The sequence below is a fragment of the Musca domestica genome, unplaced genomic scaffold (genome assembly GCF_030504385.1).
Source record: "Musca domestica strain aabys unplaced genomic scaffold, Musca_domestica.polishedcontigs.V.1.1 141, whole genome shotgun sequence".
Lineage (NCBI taxonomy): Eukaryota > Metazoa > Arthropoda > Insecta > Diptera > Muscidae > Musca > Musca domestica.
The window spans coordinates 817,383-833,773 of record NW_026712194.1 but is presented as its reverse complement, the minus strand read 5'-3'; the positions used below and the strand labels follow the sequence as shown (position 1 = coordinate 833,773).

General features: G+C 37.4%; 3 protein-coding genes across 8 annotated transcripts; 2 read left to right on the top strand and 1 right to left on the bottom strand.

Moving 5' to 3' along the window:
• The first annotated feature begins 148 nt into the window (after nt 1-148).
• LOC101891536 (arginine-hydroxylase NDUFAF5, mitochondrial) lies at nt 149-1,522 on the top strand. 2 transcript variants are annotated; one of them, XM_020037838.2, is made up of 4 exons: nt 149-429; nt 491-746; nt 794-1,021; nt 1,071-1,522. In XM_020037838.2, exons 1-4 carry the CDS (start codon nt 239-241, stop codon nt 1,446-1,448), a joined length of 1,053 nt encoding a protein of 350 aa, XP_019893397.2. In that variant the 5' UTR covers nt 149-238; the 3' UTR covers nt 1,449-1,522. The 2 variants fall into 2 exon arrangements, with proteins under 2 accessions (XP_019893397.2, XP_005186547.2); XM_005186490.4 differs by having other exon boundaries at nt 155-429; nt 797-1,021.
• Nucleotides 1,456-8,382, bottom strand: LOC101891127 (USP6 N-terminal-like protein). Of its 5 annotated transcripts, none has more exons than XM_059119284.1 (6): nt 7,535-8,381; nt 6,142-6,823; nt 5,692-6,077; nt 5,562-5,626; nt 2,776-2,830; nt 1,456-2,722 (listed from the first exon to the last, which is right to left on the bottom strand). In XM_059119284.1, the coding sequence occupies exons 1-6, from the start codon at nt 7,687-7,689 to the stop codon at nt 2,656-2,658; spliced, it is 1,410 nt and encodes a 469-aa protein (XP_058975267.1). In that variant the 5' UTR covers nt 7,690-8,381; the 3' UTR covers nt 1,456-2,655. The 5 variants fall into 5 exon arrangements, 4 of the variants coding, with proteins under 4 accessions (XP_058975267.1, XP_058975266.1, XP_058975265.1 ...); XM_059119283.1 differs by having other exon boundaries at nt 2,776-2,881; nt 7,535-8,380; XR_009341720.1 differs by having other exon boundaries at nt 2,679-2,722; nt 2,776-3,185; nt 7,535-8,382.
• A 155-nt stretch (nt 8,383-8,537) lies between these two features.
• Nucleotides 8,538-12,900, top strand: LOC101890843 (ubiquitin-protein ligase E3C). The gene is given in 9 exon segments (XM_005186485.4): nt 8,538-9,143; nt 9,202-9,868; nt 9,871-9,942; nt 10,002-10,410; nt 10,467-10,588; nt 10,648-11,415; nt 11,485-11,629; nt 11,694-12,393; nt 12,457-12,900. Coding segments are annotated over 9 exon segments (3,387 nt in total). The 5' UTR covers nt 8,538-8,807; the 3' UTR covers nt 12,625-12,900.
• Nucleotides 12,901-16,391: the final 3,491 nt, after the last annotated feature.

Here is a 16,391-nt window from a genome sequence, read left to right as displayed (position 1 = left end):
GCGTTGTGCCGAAATATTTACTGACGACATATGAAAACAACCTTTGATGGACCAAGAATATAAACAATGCTCACATGTATGAATATGTACATTTGTGTGTGTGTGTTTGTTTTGACAGATATTTCCCCCTTATCTTCCCTTCTCGACTAATGCCTAGACGAATCAGCTGTGAACCTTATGATTTTTTGTTTTGCAATTTAGAGGAAGGTTAGAGACTTTAGAGACTGGATATATAATAATGGTGGGAATCTTGCAAAACGCTTCCAAAATACAGATGAATTGTTTGAAACTCTTACAAAGGGCAAGTGGAATAGGAAGTGTAACTCTATCATCCGCGATACAAAGACATACATATTCTAATCAACCTTCGTATCAGAAGATTTTTGATAGAAATGCGAAGCGTTTGCAGAAGGAACGAGCAGCATTGAGGTAACGCTATTAGTCGACGATTGTTGCTGTGTGTTGTTAACGACAATCATTTTTTGTCCAGTCCTGATGTTGAACTCTATGACTACCTCAAGGAAGAAATTGGATACCGACTGGCTGATAGAGTTTTCGATATCAAACGGGAATTCCAAGCAGCGGCGGATTTGGGTTGCAATCGAGGCTTTCTCTCCCGACATATTTTGGCGGAGAGTGTGAAACATTTGACACTTTGTGATATCAGTCCCACTATGCTTTCGCAGGCAACAGGGACACCAGGATTGCAAATTGCGAAAAGAGAAATCGACGAAGAGCAGTGGGATGTAAGGTCTTTATATCGCTCCGTTAAACACTAATGAGAATTGCTTAGCAGTTTGCAGAGAACTCCTTAGACTTGGTACTTTCTTCATTGAGTCTGCACTGGGTTAATGATTTGCCAGGATGTTTCGGTAGAGTTATTCGAAGCCTAAAAGAGGATGGCGTGTTTATTGCTTCAATGTTCGGTGGAGACACCTTGTACGAGCTGAGGTCATCCCTGCAACTGGCAGAACTCGAGAGGAAGGGTGGAATAGCGCCACATATCTCGCCATTCACACAGGTGACGTTTCCATGAAACCGTTTTCTTGAATTAATTGACATTTCTTTAGATTCGAGACATTGGATCGCTTCTCAATCGTGCCGGTTTTACAATGCTTACCATTGACACAGATGAAATCGTCATTGGCTATCCTACAATGTTTGAGCTAATGCACGACCTCAAAGGTATGGCCGAAAACAATGCAGCCTTCAACAGACCCGTTCACTTAAACAGGGACACAATGCTGGCAGCCAGTGCTATATATAAGGAAATGTATGGCAATGATAAGGGCGTGCCAGCCACATTTCAAATCATATATTTTGTTGGTTGGAAACCAGGGCCCAACCAACCAACCCCCTTGCCACGAGGATCGGGAGAGGTGTCATTAAAGGACTTAGGCACCCTAATAGAGAATAGTGCCAAAAGCAAGAAAAGTGAAAACAAATGAACGATAGTTTATTTCAATAGTTGTCTTTATTGTAGCTTTCTCGTTTAAATATATATTTTCCCTTTTACTTCGAAGTTATACAGTTTTTACGATATTTATATATATACCTAAATTCATTGGACGCAACAGGATAAATGTATAATAATTTGCTGTGTTATTCCTTCCTCTGTCCACAAACTTAACAAATAGTCGTTCGTAGTGGTGGGAAGTTCGGAGTTCGGTGTGAAATATATATATATATAAATATGGGTTTTTACATTGTAAATACATACGTTTATGTTCGTTCGTGTTACGTTGAAGAGCGACGTCTGAGGCGTATTTACTCTCAAAATTTCAGAAAAATGGAAATTGCCTTCAGGTCATTTTGAAATATATATTGAAAGGATATTTTGTCTTACGGATATAGAACGTAAATGCATTGCCATAAATGTAATTCATATAAACAATTCAAACTTAGTTTAAGGTCATTTAGGTGCTACTCTGCGGGGAGTTTCTTGTGTTGCGTATAAAAGTTTAATAAAGATTAGAAAATACTCAAGCTAAGAATACAAACAATTTAACAATTTTCTTTTGAAATGAAACGAATGTTTTAAATTTTAAAGGCAACCTTAAATTACTAAGTTACATATACCTACGCCCATGTATGTACACATATATACACGAATACTTGGATTTCTTTTGGGTGCAGCTCCGAATGAACATAAACTATTAATGTTTTGCCAATTTTTTTTTTCAAAAATTGGAGGATGTCAGTTTAGCTTTGGGAATGGGAACTTTCACTGGGACTACTATTAAAAAAATATATCTCAAAAGGTTTAGTTATTGCCAATAAAGGTAGGATGTCGATGTGTGTAGTTCATTTGGGTCTGCGAAAAAAGAAAACAATTTAAGCTTCATATATTCAACCAATCGCAAAGGTGGATAAATGAGAGGTGGGCGTTGGAGTTTGCACCGGTGATGATTTTGTTGATGGTGACGACGTCGCTACTAAGGTGTTCGAAGTTGGTGTTGTGGGTGTGGCAGCCTCAATCATTAAATCAACGTCATGTTTGGGAGTCGTCTGAGAGTTGTGCAAAGAATCCACTGAGGACGTCTCCGTTGAAGTGGCAGCTAACCGAACACCCGCTTTTTTCGCATTTTCCACTGGAGCAGGGGACGAAAAACACTGTTTCACTGGATTGTGAATTGGCGGCGTTGGGGGTAGACGTCAGGTGCCCATAAGGATCTCACGCTGTGGTGTGTTTTGCAATGCATTTGCCGTCTTCAGATGGATGCTAAAACACAGAGACTTGTATTTTGTGCCGGTTACTTCTTCTACAGAACTTACTTGTTGTCCTCCAGCGAGAAGGTTTCCGACGAACCATGAGAGGCCATTGAGGTACCTGCAAGCGAACTTCTTATTGAATGATTATCCTCGGGCACAGTTAATGTTACTATATATTTATTTATATTTTGTTTGTTTGTTTATTCATTTTTCGTGGATCGATAAGAGTAGTATAGGTTTAGTTCATTTCGATAAGCCGAGATCATCCAATTGGGTTCGAATTTGGGTTTAAATTTGGTTTAGCATAAAAATAGAAGAGCCAATATTATTGAATGGTAAAGTCCAATTATTCAATGGCAGTTAATATTGCATTTGCTTGGTAGTGGGTGTTAGTGTTCACAAGTGACGCATCGATCGAGAGTCTGTGTGATCAAGTGTTAGCCTGCTACTAGCAGAATCGTAAAGGTCAAACGCTTTTTGTGTGTTGTTGTAGTAGTAGTAGTTGTTGTTGTTTTGTGATATTTGTTTAAGAGGAACAAACAAGAAAAAACATGCAATACTTTTAAATCCTAATATTTTGCAGAAACAAGTAATTCTTCAAAGTTATTAATGTTGGCATGTTATTAAAAAGAGTGCCTAGCCAGCAAACTATGCTTTTTTTTTCTCAAAAAACAAAAATAAATCAGGTCTCTGTGTTGGTAAAAAAATTTATTAAATAAATATGAAAAATAATAACTTTTAATTCATAACTATACACAAAAGTAAGCATATAAAGAAGAAGAAGAAGTAGGAGATAACATTATGCGAAATCGTTTCACTAATAATAGGCAGAACAGGGGTTACATAATATATGGATGGTATAGGAATGTGGGTTAATAATAAATAACATAATTCTGGTATATAAATCAAAATACACTACTTCAACACAATTTCAATTGGCAGCAATACAGTCTTGAGATACATAATTTCTGAGAAAATGAAATTTAAAAAAAATAAACGCATGCAAAAGTAGTGTATTTAGTAGTAGAACACTTTACTTCATAAAGATTATTTACTATTTGTAAATGTCAATGGAATACAGATAGATAATTTAGATACATTGTGGCTAATAAGAAAATATGTATTCTTAATAAAAATGCTGCTGAGAGGAAATGCAAGTAAAGGATAAGTTTTTCTTTTTCTTTTAAATTGACACATTCGTTCAACGATGAAGAAGCTAGATTGGGATTATACAATTTAATTTCTACAAATAATCTTGGCTAAAAATCAACTTTAATATATGTATAGATATATGTATATATAGGTATAATAGTATTTTTATTTTTAAAGGCGAGTATTTTCTACGCTCAGTTCGTCATCTTCATCACCCTGATCGTCATCAACGTGTACTTTTAGTAGTTTTTGGTCGTAATTTGTAATAAGAATATTAATATCATTGTGATCGGTTAGTTCGTTGACATTCTCAGTTGTACTGTTGCAAACAATTGAATGATGATCGCCATTCGGCGTTCGGTAGCTATTTTGAGCAGTTATTGTGCTCTTTACATTTTCCATTGCTGTGTCGATTGCATCCGAATTATTTGTTGTAATCGTCGTTCCAGTTGTTGTCGATGTAGTGGATGATGAGTTTATATTGTAATTGCTGATTTGCATTGTGGTCGACGTCGTTGTCTTAGATGGTGGAGGTGGTGTTGTTGTAACAAAAAATCCATTACTATATAATGAATTACTGCTAATAGCTGGTGAAGTGGCTAAACTAGTGATACTTTGATACGTTTTCATGGAATATGCATCACCTATAAAAGAGCATGTGTGGTTTGGGGACAGACACCGGAACATTAAAAGAGGACGTCAGAAAAAGAAGAAGAAAAAAAAAAAAACAGAACAGAACAAAATAGAATTGTATAACAAGGATTAAAAAAAGTCATATGCGGCTAGTTCCTAACCTAAAACCTGCCAAGGATATGGTAAGGCAATGCAATGAATATGAAGTTATTTGTATCTACAGCAAGTGAAGGGAGTTAGGGTGTTTGCTTATTATTAATACCTATGTACATCGCATGTGTGCACCGTTGAATTATAAGTATATCTTTCGCCTTGTACTCTCTCCACACATCATTATTTGTATAAAAAAAAACACGAGTTGTATTAAGGAGCCGACACCATTTATGTAATGACTAGTTTTGCAACTATTACAGCGTTTACATGTTTTAACATTTTTTTTTCTAAAATATCCCCTCCTTTAAGTGCCATTGAGCTTCTGCGGAAACTTGCGGTATTATTAGTATTGTAACAAATCTAATATAAATTATTAAATATATGTTTATATTGTTCCATCCTAATGTTGTATGGTCCCAACTGTTTTCATACAAATGACGAGGTTTATGTTTATTATCTTATCTTTTTATCTAACTTAAGATCTGATGCTAGCAAAAGTGGTACTAATTAACAAACAAAAATTTATTTTATCTTGAGAAAATAAAAAAATCCACACCAAAGTACATGAGATTTTATGTTTATGTTCATGCTGTATACGAAGTACCACCGAGTGAGATTTAATGGTCATACACGCATTTTTAGACTATGTGGAAAGAATTTAACACTTAAAAAAGAATGCATAATTTGACAAATACTATAGACGATATGAAAATGGATGCTTATATGTATGTTTCTATATTACCAGATATATTGGATTTGAGATTATCTACTTTGTATATACAAACAAATAATAATAGGTGCGAAATGTGTGAGTTTTGTTAGTATAGGATTATGTTATCAAGTAGGAAGAAAGCGTTGTCTTTATTTACAAGCTGAATAGATCAATTGTCGAGCTTGTGACGATAACTTACCCGTGGCACACTCTGATGTTTCATATGATACTGTAGATTGTACTTCCATGGCATTTTGCTCCTGCCTATTGAATAAGGAAGATTAATTTATAAATATTAAATATATTTTTAAATGCAATAAGCCACCTACCTCAAAATAACATCATTGATAACCTGCTTTTCTGTGTCCGTATATTCTGAATGACGTCGACCAATTTTCTTTTCAATATCAGCCTCGACAAATTGACCCAAAGGTTTTGTAGGGAATTCTGTGACTTTTGCTGGTGGAGGAACATCCAGTTTATGCTCTTTCAATTTCTTCATCACTCGTTCTAAGGCCTCTATGGCAAAGTCATCGTTGTAACCGAAATTCTTGTGTAGCTTGACTTGTAAATATTCCAATATCGAATCCATATCTTTTAGACGCAAAAGTTCATTTTTGTGCAGGTATAGTATTGTAATAGCCATTGCTGTTATAACACGGTCGCCTTCCAAAAGAAAAATGTCCCAGACACGTAAGCTTAAGCTAAATGGTATCTGAAATAAAACAGATTGCCATTGAAAATGGTTTCGGTTGCAAGGGGGACAATGGATCACTTACCCGTTCCACGAATACGACAAAGAACCATTTGATTGAATAAAGTATTGCGTCGACATTGTGTTTCATGAAGTGTTTGTGCAATTTTGGCATTATTTTCAACATTATACGGTCATGATGTTCCAAGAAACGCGTCAGCTTGGGAAACCCCTCAATAAATAGACCGTGCATGGCATACTTTTCGTTTACAATGAGGGCATTTAGAGCCCAAAATGCTTCTTCTTCTTGCATATACAACAACAGTACACCGGCAACACATGCCATACCCTGACAGTAGCCTAGTTCAGGATTATATATGCTATATGCATTTAGAACATTAAACAGTGAAACTTGTTTGACACTGTATCGTTCGCGAAAGGCTAAGTTATCACGGAACTGGCGATTGACGTCTGAATCGATTTGTCTGACTTCTGTGGAGTATTTGCGAGATAATTCCAGCATCTTGGCATAAACGCCAGTATTTGCAGACATTGTTTCCTCAACATTCAATAATTTTTTCCATGCTGGCCAGCGCATACGGTCTGGAATACCTTTAAACACTCGCTTACGCAGTTTTTCGTGGTGCGGATTCCATTTGTCTATCATCTTGACCCACTTCTTATCCCGTTCCAATTCAATTTTGGTCTTTTGCACTTCGTGGGCATCGCGTATGTCTGGGAGGCGGGAGTCATGCATAAAACCATACCTATTTTATAAAAGGTTAAGGAATTTTATTTTATTAAATAACTATCATAGGCAATATCTAATCTAAATTAGGAGTACAAGTCAATATCTGTTTCCTATATGCCTGCAATTTTAAAAATGTGGAGTATAAAATAGAACAAAGACTCCGCGAGGATGTAATTTGAGTCTAATTTTATCCATTTTTAGATGTATCAGACCACCATGACCTGACCCCAATGCTTGTTTTTTCTTCAGAAATATAGGTTTTTATCCCTCTATGGATAGCAGTTCCTGAATTGCTGCCTATGTATATGTACAATACGCTTAATCACCTACAACATAGCAATTCCAAACTAGATAGGTGCTTACTTATCAGTTATGTGATATATTTCATAAGTGGGATTTTCCCACGGATCCACTTGATTGCTGGGATCCAAGCCCAAACTGTATCAAGCTGGATTACATGTCAATATCTGTTTCCTATATGCCTGCAATTTTAAAAATGTGGAGTATAAAATAGAACAAAGACTCCGCGAGGATGTAATTTGAGTCTAATTTTATCCATTTTTAGATGTGTCAGACCACCAAGACCTGACCCCAATGCTTGTTTTTTCTTCGGAAATATAGGTTTTTATCCCTCTATTGATGGCAGTTCCTGAATTGCTGCCTATGTATATGTACAATACGCTTAATCACCTACAACATAGCAATTCCAAACTAGATAGGTACTTACTTATCAGTTATGTGATATATTTCATAAGTGGGATTTTCCCACGGATCCACTTGATTGCTGGGATCCAAGCCCAAACTGTATCGATTGAATATCAATTCGCGCTCTTCGGCAGCACGTTTCAATAAAGCCTGCTGTTCCTCGTCGATGGTCATCATGATGTATACGGGAAGGCCACAAATGCGTTCCTTACTTGAAGCAGACAATGTCTCAATTGCAATTGTTCTTATTTTCGCCAAACCAATATTAGGTATACTATTTGTACAAGGGACACTGATACTTTAACGTTTTCATGTTTTGAACTCTCACATTTTCCTTGGCTTCTTCCAATATTTTGCAAACATTTTTTCTTGTTCCCAGCACAGCACAGTGAAGTGAGTTAAGTTACCACACGATCACACAAACACACAACACAAATGATTACTGTGAGTCTCCTTTTCTCCTTACGACGAAGAAAATGACGTGATTTTTCAATTGATTTTCTCTCGAACGCCCTTTAATTCAGTTCAATTAAAGTTTATTATATTTTTTGCTTCTGATAAAGCCTAATTTACTTGTGCTATTTTATTTATCTTAGCATCACTTCACTTCCTGTCTTTACAACTCGTCGAACACCAAAACAATTTGCATTTTTGCTGTAATTTCTTTTCTCCTAGGTTGTTGTTGACGTCGCTTCGCTGGTATTTTAATGCTAGATTACCAGTTTTCACATTCGTTTTAAGAACAGACAAATGGACCGTTTCGTTTATAGATGGAATGATTTGGTTGAACGAGTTAAATCCTTATCGCCAAATAGTTTTATTTTTTTTTGAGAATACAAATGAAAATAAATGGTATTCATTCTTCTTCTTGCGAGACTAAGAAGGGCTACAACAATCGTTTTTAGACTCGCTGAGCGATTAGTATACACCGTTGCGTGCATTTCGTAGTCACTTCAGAGTTGGGTTTTTTCGTACCTCTGTAGCCAGCATATTATACTTGTCATGCTGACTAAAGTGTCAAAATAGAAAAAAGTTTTCATAAAGGAAAAAAGTTTTGCCTAAAATAACTGTCTTAATATTAACTAAATAATAGATTAATAATTCATTACTTACTAGAAAATGTTTTGAAGTTTTTTACGTTCGATAGCCCTGGAATCTGTCGTATTAATTGTACGGGTGAAAGTCGAAAAGAAAAACCCAGACTCCACTTGGATAGGTTCTTGTTCCAATTAATCTATCAATCAACCAGGAGGCAGTATTTCAATAGCTCTCACGGATACGGTTGAAAAACAAATATGTTTGGCTTTGACGGCGAGTATCGTCGTAAACCTCAGCAGAGCCTTGGCGGTGTGTCGAACAGCACCGATCGGGAAACTATAATTCGCAAAGCTGCGGAGGAACGTCTGAAACGCAATCAGTTACGCCGCGAGACAAACGGAGCTATTGTACTGCAGTCATATTCACGTTCATTTATCCATCGTCAGAGGAGAAAACGATACGAACGCGAGGAGTTCGACGGATTTCTAAAGACCCATCGGACCCAGCTGCAGCAAGATGAGAATCTTGAGTTTTTATTGCGACGTTTGGTATTCTTTTACAACACGAGAGAAGCCAAAGACTGCGAACGCTTGGTAAGTAGGAACAGAAATTGCATCATGTGCCACGATGACTAATTGACCCTGATTTTAGATTGAAGTATGCCAGCACATACTGAAGAGTCCCGCCCGAATATTGCAAAACTCGACCACAGACAAAATGTGGCTGCATCGCCTAAAGAAGCTTTTGGATCTATGCATAGTTCAGCTGACGACCGACTCACAGTCTTCCCAAGCTATACCCTTGAGAATGTTGGAGACATTCACTGCCGAAACGTCAATAGAACGTTACGTCGAAAATGAAGATCTGATAAAAACCTATTTAGAGTTGGTTTTCAAATATCTCATTGGAAGGGAGTACTACAAACGATTACGTACCGTTTTGGAAATTAAGTGTCCTCCACTGGACGGAGAGGTACTTCATCCTCCAAATCAGTTTTCTGAGGCTATTTTTCAATTAATGTTGAGGCCTCTACTACTGGCCAAGAACTCGGAAGCTGAGTTCTCCTACACCGTGTGTTTGTCGTTCAGCAGACACATATTGTCGCTGCCTTCCACCGATTGCATACGCAATTTTCTTGTACCCTGTTTTGCTGATTGTGCCGAATTTCCGTTTGAGTTCATCGTAAGAACACTGCAGAGGTATACCAAATCGGAGGTCCCTGAGAAAATGGATGTCGATGCCAGAAGTATGCCCACATTCACTGGTGCCTCGAGTACAACGACAAATGTCAGTGACAATGTCAAGTCTAAAAATGCAGAAACAATAGATCCAAAACCATATTCAGCACATTTTTGTTACACTCACTGCTTGTGTTGGACCGTAAACAATTGGGTATGTACTATCAGGTCGAATAAAATTCTTGCTCCAATACTTAGTATTCGTTCTTTCAGATACTCTACACACCAAAAAGTTGCTAAGCAGCTACATCAAAATTATTTCAGAGGTATCGACGAAAATACTGCAGTTGCCAAAGTCCTCACTGAAACATTCGGCACATCATCATAGCCATCATGGAAACGAAAGCGAAGACAGCTCTTCCGACGACGAGAGTGATGCCGAAGATAGTTATCAGGGAAGGGAGGCTGCCGATGGCGAATTTGGGCCACAAGTAGTTGCCATAACCGACAAAGAAAAGGAATATCTTCTGGAATGCATTGTTATGCTTAACGAGGGACGGCGAGTTCAGGTAATTGTGAATAACATAGAGGAATACTTGCACGACGAAGACGTTTTGTATGGGCTGTGTGAAATTTGCCACAACTTGATGATATTCAATAAAATGGCCATGTTCGATTACAAGTAAGTCCGCTAGATGTTTGCGAGGGACTACTAATTCCGAAATATGTCTTCCTTAGGTTATTGTATACCCTTTCTTTTACGCCGAATTTTATAAGAGCTGTGTGGTTTACATTGGTGTCACAATCAAAACAGCAGGGATTTAATGCGCCTTTGACACTTATATCCAAGGGAGTTGTGCGTATGTATACATTTATGGCTATTGATTGTCCCAATTATTGCACTATTTACCGTTTTCAGCAAAACATTCTGGCAGTGAAACCTTTGTCCCACTACTGGCAACATTCTGTACATTGTTCGGACGTTTACTACCCACACTGCACGACAATGAATTCTGTGATGAAAAATTACTAATAGATAAGAGTCCCCAGGCCACAACTCATGTCCGTCTAATGCCGTTTTCCCTATCCGAAATTGTGCAACTTTCAAAAACACTCAAAGAAATATCCTTGGGCCTGGTCGAATTGGCTTTCCCAGAGACGCGTTCAAATCTAAACCAGCACTATCGTTTTGTTTTGGGTCGTTCAGATTCGGACGACACTAAAATGAGACAAAAGCAAATTTGGGCGAATCTACTGAAAGTGGTTGTATTTGTGTTGAACCAAATACATACTAGAGATCTTAGATTGGGCTTCTGTCCGGATTCGCATTGGACTGTGACACGTTTAGATTTGCCACTGGATAGACCGACGGATTTACCATTAACCCGAGGCAGCCGTACCCGGGGCATTCGCCCTTTTCAACCAATTCGAGATTTCACCAGAGAGGATTTCGAAAACGGTCCACCGATGTCAACGAAGCAAATACGCTCAATAACGATTTTGAGAGAAATACCCTTTGTGGTGGCTTTCAGTAAACGGGTGGGCATTCTTCAGGGACTTGTAGCAGCCGATAAAATGCGAGTGCAGGGCAACTTGCAGGCTTTCCTGCAAGGACCCTCAATAATGTTGACTGTCCGAAGGAGTCATTTATACGAAGATGCCTATGACAAACTAAGGCCGGAAAACGGTATGTGTTTTAAAAGAGGACTTATTTAAATGGTACAACATTTAAACGAAATATCTTTCTTACATCCAGAACCTGATTTACGTCTGAAATTCCGAGTACAATTCGTCTCGTCATTGGGCTTGGATGAGGCGGGCATAGATGGCGGCGGGGTATTCCGTGAATTTCTCTCAGAGTTAATAAAAACAGCTTTCGATCCAAATAGAGGCTTTTTCATGTACGTTTTTTTTTTATTTGTATGATAGGAATATTCATATATTTCGATTCTTTGCCATTTTTAGGGTCACAACAGACAATAAACTTTATCCGAATCCCACAGTCAGCGACTTGGTGCCGGACTTTGAAAAACACTACTATTTCATAGGTAGAATATTAGGTAAAGCTATTTACGAAAATCTTCTTGTTGAACTTCCTCTGGCGGAGTTTTTCCTAACAAAACTGGCTGGAAAATATGCTGACGTCGACATACATCAGCTGGCGTCGTTGGACCCTGAGCTCTATAAGAATCTTCTATACCTTAAGGATTACGAAGGCGATGTTAGCGAGTTAAACTTGGACTTTACAGTAGCAAGCAGTTCGTTTGGTCAGACACAAGTTATTGAGTTGAAGCCCCAGGGACAAAGTATACCAGTAACCAACTCCAACCGCTTGGAATACCTTCATCTAATGGCAGACTACAAGCTGAATAAGCAAATACGCCAACACTGTATAGCATTCCGCAAAGGCCTGTCGAATGTTGTTTGTGTTGAATGGCTGTATATGTTCAGTAACAAGGAACTGCAAATACTAATATCGGGCGCAGAGATACCCATCGATCTGGAAGATCTCAAGAGGCATTGTAAATATGGGGGCGAATATAGTCCCGAGCACCCATCAATAATAGCGTTTTGGGCCGCCTTGGAAGGTTTCGATGATCTGCAAAGGCGGCAATTGTTGAAATTTGTAACAAGTTGCTCACGCCCGCCGTTGTTAGGATTTAAGGTATTATGTCTGTGGAAACTGTAAAGAATCCTAACGATTTAATATTTTTTTTTTTTACTTCAGGATTTGGATCCGCCATTCTTTATTCAGAACGCCGGCGACATGGAACGCCTACCGACGGCAAGCACATGTACTAACCTATTGAAATTACCCCCCTTTAAAACTGTCGAACAAATGCGCGAGAAGTTATTGTACGCCATACAATCTGGAGTTGGGTTCGAACTTAGCTAAATATTAAGAACTATGTCGGTTTTGTGATCAAATAACAAATCAATTAAACTGTGTATGCTGTAGAATTTTAATATGAAGCCAGAAAATAGGTTTTGTGTTTGTTTTTTATTGTAAATGAGAAAGCAAGACAAAGATCTACAAACTTTGAATATGAATACCGTGATCATATCAATTGAACACTTTCCATAAAACTACTCGTTTAATTGGTATAATGTACAAAATTAAAATATCGATAAGAATAAATTGTTCTTTCTATTATTAAGAAGAAAAAATATACATATGAAGTGTTATGAAAGTTACATGCGGATTTGAGACAATACACTTTGGCATGATGGCGCCAAGGATACCGCAAATGATGTGAAATAACCAACGATGTTCAATGTAAAATGGAAATAGTATCGCAGTAAGTTAAGTTTATTAAATTTTCAAAGACACATTTATTAGCTGCCACATGAGACTAAACAGCCATATTAGTTTGAATTTTTTGGGATCTCCCTCGATTCGATTCAGTTCTCTTTGAATATTTTCAATATCAGCACATCCACTGTTCTTCCGCAATGAAAATGTTATTCAAAGTTATCTCTACTTGGTACGCAAATAATAATAGTTCGTCTATCATACCTAACATCTGTCTGTAAACCTTTTTCATTGCCCTACAAAAGTTCGCCTTGTCCCTGGAGTACTGTTTAATCGATTTAGTTAAGTTTTTAGTGTGTTTCTTTTCATTCGTTCTCACGTTGCTGCGCCTTTCGGTGCACAGTGCTTTAATGGGGATTTATGTATGTGTGTGCCTCTGTAGGACAACTAAGCATAAAATTACACATAAATTAAGTTTCAAACAATATCAAGTGGCATCAAGAGAGAAATCTCATAAATTCTAACTTCCATGGGTTCTGGGCAAATGCCATCAGGCCACAAAGTTACAACTTACCTACAATTGTATTTAGATTTTGAATTTCATGCCTGCATATTGTATGTATAGAAGTGTGTGTGGTGGCTTTTATGCCCGAAATATGAGGAAAGCAAATACGTTTGGCTAAGTGCGAGGAGAAAACTTAGTATGTTACTTCTGATGCCACTTAAAATCACTCACTGCCTTTTTTAAATCCCCAGTAGTTGAACAAAAAGAAATAAAGTTTCTTTAAGCAATTCTGAGAATCTGCTACAACGCAAGGTGATAGCTGTCTGATGGTAGCCATGCATATGACACAGATTTCATATCAACACAATATCTGAAATGAATGAATTTTGGAATTGGGATAAACACACTGTTACTATGGAAATGTCTGTAGAGTCTACTTATTTTTTTTTAATATTTTTTGTCTTAAATCTGGTATTATAAATCTCCGACCGGCCGAAGACTTCAAAGAAAATTAAGTTTCCCCTTCATATACTTTAGTTCCCCCTGACAGAAATTGGAGAAAAAAAGGAAACCCTTCACAGCAAATAAGTTCTGCTTATGTCAAAGACACGGTTAAATCTTCTTCCTGCTAGCCATCTTATAGAAGATAGCTACAACCATTCGAAAACTCCAAGATGAGGTTAGATTGAAAAGAGTGGCGAAACGATAGCCACATGTCAAAGCCAGTATAGGCTTGTTGGGCGCTCTAGACTTTAGACTAAAGGTGGAAATACATAAAGCGCTTATTTGGCTGGCTTAAGTCATCGGCTGTCTTCTTCGTAGAGGATTGCCCACGTTTACAATATAAAACCATAAAGTTTGGAACCATATTTCATTTGTATTTCGACTTTGTGGAATTTGTAAAAAAATCTGAAATTCTCTTCCTGCTTCAATTGACTCTGCTATGCCATGGCTTGCGGCTGTTAAGTGATGGCTGAACAAATGCCATCACCACCAGCAAATATCCTCCGACCTCCCACAATTGATTTAGAGTGGAAAATTAAAAAAAAAAAACGAACAAAAAATGGAATGCTGGTTGAGGTAATCCCCAGGTGATTTAAGAGGCCCTAAACGAATGAACCGCCAGGTGAAATAAAACAAAAGGTCTTTTAGTTGAAATAGTAATTGTTGCCAGAGAATGGCATTTAATGGGCGGACAAAACAAAACGGAATTGAAGAAGAAAAAGAAATTTGCATATATATTTGAAAGAAGTAAACCGCGAAAGAGGATGGATGCAACATTTAAATAACAAAAAGAAAAACCTGGGGATATCCTTTCACCTCCTGTGTGGTAGTGGGTAGGTATGTATAATGCAGTAAACGTGATGCGGGATGAATATATTTTCGTTTATTGAGCAGTACAAAGTACGAGCTAATACCGTCTATTCCATTCGCTCTATAAACCAAAGGGCTTGATATAGGGTTCTGGATATTTTTTCGGAAGGTATCAAGTCGATATAGGTATGGTGATGGGAATGAAAAAATAGCTTCAAACTGTGATGTTGCTCGAGCACGAATTCCTACACCGCCCGTTCTTTTCACACAAGAGCAGCTTGTGTTTCCCCGTGTTGTTTTTTGTTTTTCTTTTAGCACATTTGGACGGAAACGTTAAAGATTTATGTTATGTATTTTAAATTGCTTTGCCGTTTTCTGTTAGCCACTCTATGCTCTTACACCTCTGACTTCCTTCTCTATATGTGCTTGCACCTGTGTAACCACAAGACTTGTACACCGTTTAAACTACCTGTAAAGTATCTCACAGAAAGCCTCTCAAATACACATACATACATACATGCATATAGGCAAATGCTTTCCGAAAAAAGTTGGATTATAAATGAATTGTGTATTTGTTATTAATTCTTTATTTCTTTTTGGGTTCGTTGTTGTACTCCTCTTGTTCCACCTTATGACAGTTTGCGTAGGTGGTTTTCAAAGGAGGTGATACGTTTTAATGGCTATACAAAAAGAGTCGTAATGGGAAATATAAAAAAGGATTTACCGCGATTAACATAATGGCTGGCTATTTAAGAATGAGTTCGGGAAACAAGAAGAAGATGAATGAAAATGCATAATTGTCAAGCCACTGCAAATGAGAGAGAAAATGTAAAACTATCATTTGATATGTTTATATATAACGGTTTAAAGCTGATGTCAAATTCTCTTGGTTTTTCTTTAAATAAAAACAACAAAACAATGTTAATTGTTTTTTTTATAAATCCATTTATGATTAGATTTATTAAATATTTTAGCCAATATAGGTTTAAAAAGGCTGAGAAAAGAAAAGTGTAGTTTTAGTTTTCCCTCGGATTATCTCTTTTACAACTTTGCTCATCTCCAATATGTGCCAGTAGAGCTAGTGTCTGACAGAATTAACGGCAAATAACGGTACTAAACGATATTTGTCGGTAAGTTAGCGACGAATATAAAGTAGTCGCTAAGACATACCAATCGAAGCAATGTTTTCATTTTCAGTGTCCAATTATTTCGACGACGGTTACAGCCTTGAACATCAACCGTCAAAACGTTTTTCCTGACGTGAGCCAACCGCAACCCACATTGTATTTGTTGTCCTTGTCTGTCCAAAAATAAAGGACTTTTTAATGAAGTGTTCTAATGATAGTTTCACAAAGTTGGCCCTCCCCCCTCCTTGCCGGTCTAATAATACAATGGAATAAAATGGGGAGCATAGCTAGCTGGCCATCAAAACAAAACACAGCACAGCACAGCACATCATAATGTTGGATAAGTGAGTGAATGAACGAACGAACAAATGTCGGTGGTCCGTCGGAGCGTGAGTCCGTCTGTTAGATTGTGGTTTTCCCATTCATTTCAAGTGATTATCTTTAACTGTTCGTTTGCGGTTTAA

Excerpts from the sequence above, each read along its gene's own strand:
- LOC101891536 (XM_020037838.2), top strand. The coding sequence starts at position 239 with ATGGTGGGAATCTTGCAAAACGCTTCCAAAATACAGATGAATTGTTTG. Across the intron at positions 747-793 it reads TCGACGAAGAGCAGTGGGAT|CAGTTTGCAGAGAACTCCTT; the intron begins GTAAGGTCTTTA and ends AGAATTGCTTAG. Across the intron at positions 1,022-1,070 it reads ATATCTCGCCATTCACACAG|ATTCGAGACATTGGATCGCT; the intron begins GTGACGTTTCCA and ends ACATTTCTTTAG.
- LOC101891127 (XM_059119282.1), bottom strand. The coding sequence starts at position 7,689 with ATGATGACCATCGACGAGGAACAGCAGGCTTTATTGAAACGTGCTGCC. Across the intron at positions 6,824-7,534 it reads ATATATCACATAACTGATAA|GTATGGTTTTATGCATGACT; the intron begins GTAAGTACCTAT and ends TTTATAAAATAG. Across the intron at positions 6,078-6,141 it reads TTGTCGTATTCGTGGAACGG|ATACCATTTAGCTTAAGCTT; the intron begins GTAAGTGATCCA and ends GTTTTATTTCAG.